We start from the raw sequence: 12788 nt of genomic DNA, 5'->3' as shown, positions 1-12788 counted from the left end.
GCACGGCCACGCACAAGACTTTGCGGCCAAAGGAGGCATCCGCCAAAACGTCAAGTTTGTAAAATTTGGAAAAGGTGTGCTGTGCACAGACAACCAAGTCTCTGCCTTGCACAGCTGGGCCACCGAAGCCTGATGTCGGAAAGCCCAGGACGCACTCACCGCTCTGGTAGAGTGCGTCTTGACAGGAAAGGGTGGAACCCATTCCCTAATTAAATAGGCCTGTACAATCATCTGTCTGATCCATTTTGAAATGGTTACCGCAGACGCAGCCATACCCTTCCGAGGGCCCTCGGGAAGGACAAAGAGAGAATGCGACTTCCTGAAGGAGTCAGTAGACGACAGGTACACCCTGATCGCCTGGACCACATCCAAGGAATGCAAAGCAAACTCCTTAGGATGCTGAGGATTCACACACAGCGAAGGCAAGACAATATCCTCGTTAAGGTGAAAATCAGAAACCACCTTAGGAAGGAAAGATTGGTTAGGTCGCAAGACCACCTTATCCCTATGAACCACCAGGTAAGGGGAGCGGCAAGACAGAGCCACCAATTCCGACACTCTGCGGGCAGATGTGATCGCCACCAGAAAGGCAACCTTTCGTGACAGCACAGGCAGAGGAATCTCCCTGATGTTCTCAAAGGGAGGACGTTGCAAAACGGACAGGACCAAATTCAAGTCCCAAGGAGGCAAAGGCGCCCTCCAAGGAGGAGCCAAATGACGCACCCCTTGAATAAAGGTGCGTATCAAAGAATTTGACGCCAAAGGGCGCTGGAAAAGAATTGCCAGTGCAGATAACTGACCCTTAATCGTGGTCAGTGCAAGACGCTGGTGCACACCAGATTGTAGGAAGGCCAACACCCTCACCATCGAAAAAGAAGTGAGGATGAACGCCCCTGGATTCACACTAGGCAAAATAAGCCTTCCAGGTACGGTAATAGATTTTTCCGGACGAGGCCTTCCTAGCCTTGAGCAGAGTAGGAATGACCTCCGACGAGAGACCCCGATCTCTCAGGACCTGGGTTTCAACAGCCACGCCGTTAAAGCCAGCGACTGTAAAGCAGAATGGAAGATCGGCCCCTGAGACAGCAGATCATCTCGTAACGGGAGCTGGCGCGGCCAGTCCGGGGCCACCAGAATCACCAACTTCGGTTCCGAGACCAACCTGCGAAGGAACCTGGACAACAACTGAATCGGGGGGGAAGGCATAGATCAGGCGACACCGATTCCAAGGCACCACCAGCGCATCCGAGGCGTCTGCCAGAGGATCGCGCGTCCTTGCCACAAACCTTCCCACCTTGTTGTTTAGCCAAGATGCGAACAGATACACATCCGGGGATCCCCATCGCGCACACAGCATCTGGAATACCTCTGGATGCAGGGACAATTCCCCCTGGTCCAGGGTCTAGCGGCTCAGATAATCGGCCTGCCAGTTCTCCACACCTGGAATGTGAACTGCCGAAATCGCCGGGACGTGCGTCTCGGCCCAAGACAGAATTTTGGTCACTTCCTGGGCCGCCCAGGCACTCCTGGTGCCCCCTTGGTGATTGATGTAAGCAACCGCAGTGGCGTTGTCCGTCTGCACCCGTACAGGGCGGCCCCGCAGATGATCCGACCAACGCAGCAAACACAGTCTGATCGCTCGCAGTTCCAAGATGTTTATTGGCAGGGAGGATTCCTCCTCCAGCCAAGTGCCCTGGGCAGACAGAGTGCCCAGGACACCACCCCAGCCCGACAGGCTGGCGTCCGTGGTCTCCACCGTCCACAACAATGGCCGGAAGGATTTCCCCTCCGTCAGAGCCGGAGACCGGAGCCACCACAGAAGATCCTCTCTGACTCGTGGCTCAAAGATATCCTCCTTTCCAAGGTAATCACAGAAGATTCAGACTTACCTGAATCATCCACCAAAGCTGGGGGGAATTTGCTGTCCTCGGACTCCATAAGAGCTTTTATGGCACTGGCCCTTTAAATCGCGATAGCGGCAACCCCACCGCAATGCACCGTGATAGGAACTAGACTAAAATACCCCACAGGTAGGAATAAAACTGATAGCCAGGAGATATCCCCCAAAAAACAGCAATAAAAGACCCCCAGAAGTGTTACCACGCTTGCTGATGATCGGTCTGCATGAGGAAAGGAAGTGATGTCACACCGCTAGAGGCTGAATAGGACTCGGGCTAAAGAAAAATGGCTGCCCATAGGAATCAATGGGAGGCTCCGGGAAAATGTCCGCCAAACACATGTAAAAAGCAAACATGCCCCACACAAGATGACGCCCGAAGGGCGCGATACACTACATAGAAAATGGCTGCTGAAGAGCCCTCAGTGAAGCCAGAGCAGCCGCCCATACCCAAAATGGCAGACCCGCTGTATTTCACCCCTGCGGCCCGCCCACACATGCCTGTACCCCAGTAAAAACACAGAAAAACAGTGCCACAGGGGTTAGGGACCCCAACAACCCCCCACAGCGCGTCCTGGACGTGATAGTGCCCCCGCAGGGACCAGGAGGAATGCGAGCCCCAGAACACACAGATATGAGGGGGAGAGCACAGACACCAGCAGACTGTCATCCCCAGACAGAGGCCCCACACAGAACGTACTCACCGTGCCAAGATGGCGTGGGTGCCTCTCTGCAACAGGAAGCCTCCCACCCCAGGTATGGCATGAATTGCGGGTATTTGGGAGGGTCTCCTAAAGTTATTTTTAAAAAACGCTTCTAACCCCAACGCTTATAATCGCTGCTAAACTCGCATAAACTTGTTATGTAAAAGCTTGAAAACAGACGCTTTTCACCATTGTTTTCCAGCTGTCAAGTTTCCATTGTTCAGAAAAGGTTTTCAACTGCCCTGTGTCAGTGGTGTATTTTGGTTTTGTGCTGCCCTAGGCAAGACTAAAATTGGGTGCCCCCCCACTCCTATGTAAATTTGTCCCACTCCTTCCTGTTTATTGAATGTGACTCCTAAATTGAAGGACTGCCTGAACCCCTGAGATCTCACAAAAGCAGGGGTGAGAGGGGGTGGGGGGGGGTGCGGGAGGGTGAGGGGGGGAAAGATGAAAGGAAGGGGGTGGGAGACCCCCGAGCCCTGCCTGCAGTCCCTCCTGTGCCCCCCTGTCTGTGGGTAGGTGTGTGTAATGCACCCCGCCCTTCCTCGTCCTCTGGGCCCTTTGTCAGCCTGTCTTCCTGTTGATGTCCCAGCTGGGAGCGGAGAGGAGGTTTGAGAAGGAGTGCAGGCTCGGCGAAGCGCCAGGGATGCTGCAGCTGCTGCTGCTCAGGACAGGGCAGTGCCGTGGCAGTGAAGGTCTTCTCCCTCCTGGGCTCTTGGTTCTAGCCAGCCTCCAGGGTGGGCCTGCCGGCCGGCCAACCTCCGGCTTGCTCTGTGAGAACGCCGCTGCTGACGGCGGCGGATTTTGCTCTGCACTTCGCCATTACCAGACCAGCAGGACTCTTTGGGCCCTAGGTGCACTAGGCGTGGGGAGGAAGAAGTTAAATCCTCTATTACTTTGAATTATGGGCAGGGCCAGGGAGTCACAGCCATGATGTCATTGCTTGCTAGACGCCAGGCAGCTCTAGCAACCAGTGGCCAATAGAGTCTAAGGTGGAGAAGGGGGGACGTTTTTGCCGCCCCCTGCAAAGTGCCGCACTAGGCCTGAGCCTTGTCGGTCTAGGCCAATATACAGCACTGCCCTGTGTACAAAGGCAATCTCAAACAAACCCTGCAGCACTCACACAACACTGGCTAAATAGCTGAAAATAAAGAACTGATCCTCAGCAGCCATGTGTCACTGGTCACATGAAATGCTGGCCGGTTGCAGCGTCTTCAAGAAATCCAGGCAGCTTAGGTTATGCCGCTATAAAAAGAGTAACAAGTGAGACAAGGCAAAGGGGAGACGTTCTCTGATCTGTATGTATTATGTCTAACCTCCACACTGCTCAATGCCTGAACACATAGATATCTTAAAGACACTGTAGCTGGCCAGTATTACATGTGACACTGTGACATTGCTTCCAAGTTCCCACGATCTTCAGTTATTTCAGCTAGAGACTGCTGTGTGCTGCAGGATTTGTTTTAGTGTAGTTCTGATTGTACCTTCTTGAAAGTACTGTGCGTTTCTCACTCCAAGCACTCCTATTCAGCCCCACTCCAGCATCTAGGATCTGTTTACAGTCAAATGTGGTGGGCTTAATGGGGGGTTGCAGTGCTTGCTGACTGGCTAAAGGTGGATGGGAGGGGGAGCAGGTCCTCCCTCATATTTGGATAATGAGTGCTATTGGTTGCTCGCTACCACCCGAATGGTAAGTCAACTCCTGCTTGAGACAACACAGGACATATTGCTGAACCTCTCTAAAAGTTGCGCCTGGGACGAGCGCACCCGCTGAACCCCCTCCCCCTAAACACACACCACTGCCCTAGTGACTATATCTATTGCTCTACTGACACTGTGGTTTTATCTCGGTTTCTAATTAAAAACCATAAATTCTGCCATTTAAAAGATTTTAGAGAGTCAGTTATGCAGTTTAGTGGCAGTTTTTAATATTTTAAAAAGTTTTCTTGTGGTGTGGTTCTGCAACAGGTGTTCAAGTTGTTCAAGTGCAAATATATTCATTTCAATCTTTTTTTCAGTTATTTTTAGCTTTCTGGTGACAACTGTCAGCCATGAGAATATTTTTTTGCAGTTTTCTGTGCTAAAAATGTATTTTCATTAACTTTCATAAAGTAAGATGGGCAGTTTCATGACAGTTTGTTTTCTTCTTAAAAAACCCATTCTGGTGTCATTCCAGAACAAGAGTTCATCTGTAAAAATGCTAGTTTAAATCTTTTGGCAGTTATTTTTACTTTTCTAGCAACAGCGTTTAAAAAAAAATAAAATAAAAAAATACTTCCCAATTGCAATTGAAACCATGTGAGTTATTCTCACTTTTTCTAGCCACAAACCATTAGCCATAAACCAATGTTAATAAAATGCTATTTAGAAGATTACAGAATCTTTTAGAGGATGTTTTCTATTTTTAGAAGGCAATGAATTAGAAAAAAGTCACTTGATCAGTTCCGTGGTAGTTTCTGTTCTTTTCGAAAGTCCTCGTGTTGCTGTAGTTTCAAAGCAGGTGCTCAAGTGCAAAAACGCTTGTTTAAATCGTTTGGCAGTTATTTTTTTACTTCCTAGTAACATTTTTGTCAAAATACTTACAATATGAGTTTAAACTGCGGGAATTCTTTTCTGCAGTGTTCTCACTATTTCAAGCTTAAAACTTTTACATCCTTTAAAATGCCATTTAAAAAATTTATGCTCCACTCCTCAAAATGCTCCACTTCTTTGACATCTCTGACTCTCTTCTCCTGGGTTTCCTCCTACCTATCTCAGTGCACCTTCATTGTCACATACAAACCTATCTCCTCCTTCTCTTTCCATTGGGGTCCCCCATGCTCTATTCTCCGGCCGCTTCTATTCTTTTTCTACACTTCTTCCCTGGGACAGTTAATAACTTTCTGCAGCTTCCGATACCATCTCTATGCCTTTGACTTGCAAACATTTCTCTCAATCTCCTCACGTATCACCAATTTACTGATGCTTTCCTCCTCCCTGAAGCAGAAGTTGATGTCATTCTCACCAAAATGGTCCTCTCAGGCCTAGACACAGTCATTTTACTGGAGCTCTAGACTACCTTTTATTAATAAAAGTTGCAGGTTTTTAAACACAGTTACAATATCTTGTGATTTTTTTTAGGAATGTATGTAGACATTTAAAGCTATTGATAGATCTGCTTTAATAATAGCATATTTACAAATATATACAGTATTAGTTCCCCTATGCTTTTCCATTTTTTCCATTTTATAATGTCACCCTATTATATTTTTAGTGTTTGCCTGTTTTAATTTTTGAATATAGTATTAAACATAGTTATTCTTTTTGTTGTTCTGTTTATGTCTTTAATTTAGAACTCCTAACAGTTCATAATACATGTACATTTTTCAGCAATAGGTTTTGGAGTCCTAACAATATTGATGTTTTCTTTCTTAACCACTTGCCGACCAGCCGCTGTACTTATACTGCGGCAGGTCGGCTCTGTCCTGTGAAATGACGTACATGTACGTCGTTTCGCAGGACAGCTAGTGGCGGCACACGCGTGCCACTCTAGGCTCGTGCACGTGCCGATTGGCAACAGGGGGAGCCAATCAGCTGGTCTGGCGGCCGCAATGTCTGCCGGGCACCTGTGATCACTCCCCGTGGAGACAGAACAGCGGTCTGCTGATGTAAACAGGGCAGACCGCTGTTCTATCAATAATAAACACGGGGATCCTGTGTTCCTCCTCTTCATCCAGCAAGCCCATCCCCCACACAGTTAGAAAGCACCCCCTAGTGACACATTTAACCCTTTGATCGCCCCTGGTGTTAACCCCTTCCCTGCCAGTGTCATTAGTACAGTAAAAGTGCATATTTTTAGCACTGATTACTGCAGTACTGTCACTGTTTCCCCCAAAAATGTCAAAAATGGCAGTTAGGTGTCTGATCTGTCCGCTGCAATGTCTCAGTCCCACTAAAAATCACTGATTGCAGCCATTACTAGTAAAATAATAAATATATAAATAAAAATGACATAAATATTTTCCCTAGTTTGTAGACGCGATAACTTTTGCGCAAACCAATCACTATACACTTATTGGGATATGTAGCAGAATGCATATTGGCCTAAAATGATGAAAAAACTAGATTTTTCCAATTTTTTTCATTGGGAATGTTTTAAAGCAGAAAATAGAAAATATTGTTTTGTTTTTTTTTTCAGAATTGTCGCTATTTTTTTTTTATAGCGCAAAAAAATAAAAATCACGCAGGTGATCAAATACCACCAAAAGAAAGCTCTATTTGTGGGAAAAAAAGGGACATCCTTTTTTTTTGGGTACAGCATTGCACGACCACGCAATTATCAGTTAAAGTAACGCAGTGCCGTATCGCAAGAAATGGCCTGGTCATTAGGGGGTTAAACCTTCCAGTCCAGAAGTGGTTAACAGGCTTACACACACACATGAACTTTAATGGCATCCCAGTCTTAGTCCCTAGGGTTCAATATTGAGTTGGCCCACACTTTGCAGCTAACCAGCTTTAACTCTTCTAGGAAGGCTGTCCAAAAGGCTTAGGTGTGTGTCTATGGGAATGTTTAACCATTCTTCCAGAAGCTCATTTATGAGGTTAGGCACTGATGTTGGAAAGAAGGCCTGGCTCACAGTCTGCGCTCTAATTCATCCCAAAGGTGTTCTATCAGGTTGAGGTGCAGGCCAGTCAAGTTCATCCACCCCAAAGTCACTCATCCATGTCTTTATGGACCTTGCTTTGTGCACTGGTGCGCAGTCATGTTGGAACAGAAAGGGTCCATCCCCAACCTGTTCCCACAAAGTTGAGAGTGTGGAATTGTCCAAAATGTGTTGGTATGCTGATGCCTTAAGAGTTCCCTTCACGGAACTACGGGGCCAAGTACAACCCCTGAAAAACAACCCACACCATAATCCCCCCTCTATCAAATGATAGGGACCAGTGCATAAAGCGAGGTCCATAACGACATGAATGTTTGGGGTGGAGGAACTTGACTTGAGTCCTGACCTCAACCCAAAAGAACACCTTTGAGACTGTGAGCCAGGCCTTCTCTCCAATATCAGTGACCTCACAAATGCGCTTCTGGGTAAATGGTAAAAAATATTACCATAGACACACTCCTAAACCTTGCAGATAGCTTTCCCAGAAGAGTTGAAGCTGTTATAGCTGTAAAGGGTGGGCCAACTCAATATTGAACCCTACAGACTAAGATTGGGATGCCATTAATGTTCCTGTGCGTGTAAAGGCAGGCGTCCCAATACTTTTGGTAATATAGTGTATAAACTGTTACAAACTATTTGTTTTGGAGTTTTTGAGTATCGATCATACTTTCTATATTCTGTTATTTTTTTTTCATAGTAACACCTTTTTTGAAGTAAAGTCTATTTCAAACCAAGTGTGGAAGTTCCAGCGTTACCAGCTCATTATGACTTTTCACGACCGGCCTGTCTTGCCTCCTCCAATGATAATCTTTAGCCACTTGTACATCATCCTGAAACGTCTTTGCTGTCGCTGTAGAAAAGCACCAGAAGGGGAGCAGGATGAGCGTGACAGAGGCCTGAGTATGTTTATTCCTTAAGAATTTACCCTGTTGAATATATATGTGTGATGAAATGATCCCTTTCTCTACAGGTATTCGTTTTTTGTTTTTTGTTTTTTTTATTAAAGAAGAAATAAAGCCCTTTTTTTTTTTTCGGATAGAGTAAAGGACAGTTATTACCCATCAGTTTTTTTTTTTTATTTGCCATCTGTGTCTGATTGGGAAGATTTGCTTTCATTACCTGTCCCATAGTCAAAACAGGAAGTGAGATAAAATACCCTCATAGTGAGGGAATCCTCACCCAGGCTAACCAGAACTAGTATCCCAGTTGAAAAATTTCCCCATTTTTACTGTCCTGGGCACGACCCAAAATGAAGGATTTTCTTTCACCTTCAATTTAGTTAATAACAGTAAACAGGACAAATAGAGAGGGTGAATCTCCCTAAGAAAGCCACAGACAGCAGTAAAAACCTGACAAGAGTTATAATTTCTCTCCACTCTATATGAAGCCTTTCATTATATTTTATTTTAACCACATTGCCTACACACCTTGACAGTAATTAGGGGTAAATCTTCCCAACTGGGACATATACAGCAAAAGATAAAACAAATACAGTGGTTTGACTGGAGTTGACCTTTTGTTTGGAGGCTAAGCAGGGGTAAAGCCTTCGGCCATGACTATGACTGATGTGAATGTGACTCTGCCCCTTTAAAAAAGAGTCACGTACATGATTGAGAAGCTTGAGATGATAAGGGTGGCCTCTTGGTTAGTTTATGTCCAATCAGGGCAATGGAATGGGACAGGTGCTTGGAAACTGTAATAGCAGATTTAAACTTGGCAACAGATAAACAGAAGCACAGCTAGGAGGGCACCCTGACTTCACCCAGACCAGTGGAGAGCAAAGTTGAGTCACAAGCCAAGTTTGGTAACAGTTGAGAAGGAAGGCACCAAATGATGAGGAGCACCAAGGCCAGAGATGAGGTTGGCAGCAGGCAGGCAATGAGGTAGAGAATCGACAGACAAAGTCTTAGTAAAGAGTCCAGGCTGAGGTCAGTAACACAGGTAGGCAGCAGACATAAGCAGGCAGGGGTAATCCAGAGGCAGGTCAAATGAAGGCCAGGTCAATAACAGAGTCAAACAGATTCGAGATCAAGGATAACAGAGATATAAGCTAAAAGACCATCCAGCAATGTTCCCATTCTTAAATAGGACAATCCAGCAATAATCCCAGATTTTAATAGGCCAATAGGTGCCGGTATCTGTGGTAGAAAGGTTTGTGCATTCACATGCTTGCTGATGTGTATGTTCCTATGTGTGTGCCTCACATGTGCATGTGCTTGAGCCTTACTGCTAGCATGATCTCTCTGACAGCTGACGTGGTGTTCCTGACACAAGTATACATTGAACCTAAAGGGGCCTGCACATTATCAGTGGTGTTGAAGCTGGCATGTTCACATACAAGTATGGTTTTTAATGTTTTCCCCCAATTCTACTTACCTAGGTGGATGCAGCATCGGTCCGATGCTGAATCTATCCCCCGACGCCTCTACACTGAGAATGGAGCGATCGAACACCGCTAATTTCTCAGTTCTGACAGCTCCCCAAGCAGAGAGCTGCTGACTGTCAATCAGCAGCTCTCTGCTCTGCCTCCTCCTTGCTCGAAGCACTGAGCTGTGGAGCGCGGGGAGCAGCCGGCTCACTGAGAAGTTGAGCCGGGTGTCAGTCCAAGCACCTGGCGGATCCCAACTTCCATTGTTGTAATGATGCAGTGCCTGGACTGACATCTGTGACATCACATCAGCAGAGAGCGCACATCAGCCCCCTCTGTGCTGAAAACGGGTCACAGGAGTGCAAAGCGAATTGCACTCCTGTGATCCATAGAAGAAGTACAGCCAAATGAGCATTGGCTATACTTCTCCTTTAATGGCCAATAGGAGTATCTGTGAGGCAGAAGGAGATCCATTTTTACAAGCAAGTGCTGTAGCTTTGCCCATTCAGAATGGCTGGCATGAGAGGTATATTGGAGCTGCTGCAGGTCTTTCTTTTTTATTTTTTTTAATGGAACAGATGGAACAGTTTTTACTGATCTGATGTAATAACTTCTCTTAACTTATCAGTTACAGTATTACATTAACTTATGTAATAAGTTATTGATGTAAATGTTTTCTTGAATCCTTCAGAGTTGTTTCTTAATGAAGAAGAGCTGAAAAAACTGTATGAGTTTGAGGAGCAGTGTGTGGAAGAATACTTTCAGGAGAAGGAGGACGAGCAACAATCATCAAACGATGAGCGTATTCGGGTCACTTCTGAAAGGTAGTTTTATTTCAGAATAGTAAATACTTAAAATGAATAGACCTCACATGGCTTAAGTAAAGTCCTTATTGTTCTAGTTGTTATTGCATGAGCTCCAAATGACTCTTTATTTACTGTTGTAGAGTTGAAAATATGTCCATGCGGCTAGAAGAAGTGAATGAGCGTGAACATTTCATGAAGGCCTCTCTGCAGACGGTTGACCTTCGACTTTCTCAACTAGAAGAACTTTCAGGAAGAATGGTTAATGCCCTTGAAAAGCTTGCAGGAATAGACAAATCAGAGTTAATCCATGTACGCTCACGAGCTTCATCAGATGTAGATGCTGCCTTTCTTTTAAGACAAGGAAGTGTAAACAGTTCTGATGGAAACAGTATATATAAATACCATGTTGAACCTGAAGAATTACCATGTGATGATAGCACAGGTTCAATGTCACCTGCTCCTGGGCTTCGTAGAAAAGCATATTCTTTTGGGATGAAAGTAGAGAAAGGTGAAGAAGATCAAAACACGCAACTTGTTCCACGGCAGGCAAGTCTTCGTTATGCCTCAAGTGCAAATGCTGTAACAAATGATTTTAACAAAGTCACTTTAGGAATAATTCCACCAACAAAACCACTTTCCAGCATAGAAAACTGGACTCCAGAAATTGCTAACCTTAATGTTAACTCTGACAATTCTGGTGGAGAAATGGCCAAGCAAACTGATGTCATCGTGAATGGCCAGTCCATATCAGAAGTCACTGCTTCTGATTTTTCAAACTCTCATTTAACAGTAGAAAGGACAAAACTAGAAGCTACCATATCCTATCCCTTAGAGAAATCAAAAGCTATGCGATATTACCCTGGTCAGTCATTTGAAACTTGTCAGGCAACTATGACCAAATCTAGAAGTTTTTTCTTTACACAAGGTGGAAAGCTAGTAGGTGGAGTAAACAACTGGACAACGGAATACAGCACAATTATGGATCAGATGTGTACTCCAGCTATAGAAGATTGGGAAAACAACTGGAGCTGTAAAGGAGAAGAATCTCAAAAGCAAACACCAGAGCTTCCCAATATTGTATCAGAGGCTGAGATTCAAGCTGAGCTTAAGCCACTGCTAACAGATACAGAAGATGAGAGCGATATTGGAGAAATAGGAAACAGTGCCTCTTTTCCTTGCACACCTTTCACTGAAAGGACAGAAACAGAAAACTTACTGTCTGTAAAGTCAGACAAGAATTGTGGCTTTGCTTCTCCTAGATCAAAAAGTTTACATTGCCATTCAAGAAAATCACGATCCTTAATGGATAAGTTAGAAAGACCGGGGCATGCAAGCAGCGTCATGAATATTGTAGTGGCTTGTGGTAGCGCAGCCGATGATCCGAAAACAAAGAAAGATAATGCATCCACAGAAACAGAGTGTTAATATTAAATCATATTTATTTAAATTAGTGGAGTAAAATTGGAATGCGTTAATTACTATAAGATTTTTTTTTTTACACTTCTATAAAATATCACAGAAATTCAGCGCAGAAAGTATATTGATAACAAAAAATACTTGACAATTTGAGCACCATTTTTAAAAAAGGTAAAATTAAGGTAAAAAGTATGTTTCTTTAACTCTAGGTTTACATCTATGCGGCTGCGCTTGATGCGTTTTTCCGAAACTTTTTTTTGTTTTAAACCTGTCTTTTTTATGCGGGTTTTCATGCAGTTTACATGTATTTTTCGGGGTTTTTTTTCTCTTTAACACACTGTGTATAGCTGGTTGCTAAGGAGCAGGCGGGAAGCTGGCCACCGTGTCCTTAAGGACCAATGAGTCATCAGCTGTCAAAGGGGTTCCCGGCTGACAGCTGAATGTAAGAAAAAATGAATTGCCGTAACAAAAACAAAATGGGAAAAAATGATGTGGGGTCCTCCCCAATCCATACCAGGACCTTCAGGTCTTGTATGGATTTGGAGGGGAACCCCACGCCAAATTTGTTTTTCAAAAATGGCATGGGGCCCTCCTCAAAATCCATACCAGACCCTTATCTGAGCATGCAGCCTGGCAGGTCAGAAGGGGGGGCGGGTGAGCACCCCCCCTACCAAAACCATGCCAGGTCATATGTCCTCAACATTAGGGGGTGCTTTGGGGCAGAAGGCCATGTTGATGGGGACAAGGGCCTCTTCCCCACAACCCTATGCTGTGGTTTGGGGGGTCTGTGGGCAGGGAGCTTATCAGAATTTGGAAGCCCCCTTTAACACAGGGGCCCCCAGATCCCACCCCTCCATGTGAATGAGTATGGGGTACATAGTACCCCTACCCATTCACCAAAAAAAGTATAAAAGTTAATAAAGACAGTACAAGGGTATTTACAAGTCCTTTATT

At 45.1% G+C, this 12788-nt stretch overlaps 1 protein-coding gene across 2 annotated transcripts in view; it reads left to right on the top strand.

The window, feature by feature from the left end:
* The window catches only part of TRPM1 (transient receptor potential cation channel subfamily M member 1), a 135372-nt gene extending 123387 nt beyond the window's left edge, over positions 1-11985 (top strand). For both annotated transcript variants that reach the window (XM_082254056.1, XM_082254055.1), the window contains 3 exons: positions 7942-8144; positions 10304-10436; positions 10559-11985. In XM_082254056.1, the coding sequence (XP_082110182.1) occupies positions 7942-8144; positions 10304-10436; positions 10559-11843 (1621 nt within the window). In that variant the 3' untranslated portion in view covers positions 11844-11985. The remainder of the gene's footprint in view (positions 1-7941; positions 8145-10303; positions 10437-10558) is intronic.
* Positions 11986-12788: the final 803 nt, after the last annotated feature.

Source organism: Pelophylax lessonae (genome assembly GCF_965119305.1).
Source record: "Pelophylax lessonae genome assembly, chromosome: 4".
NCBI classification, from domain to species: Eukaryota; Metazoa; Chordata; class Amphibia; order Anura; family Ranidae; genus Pelophylax; species Pelophylax lessonae.
This window is presented reverse-complemented; position numbering and strand designations above follow the sequence as displayed.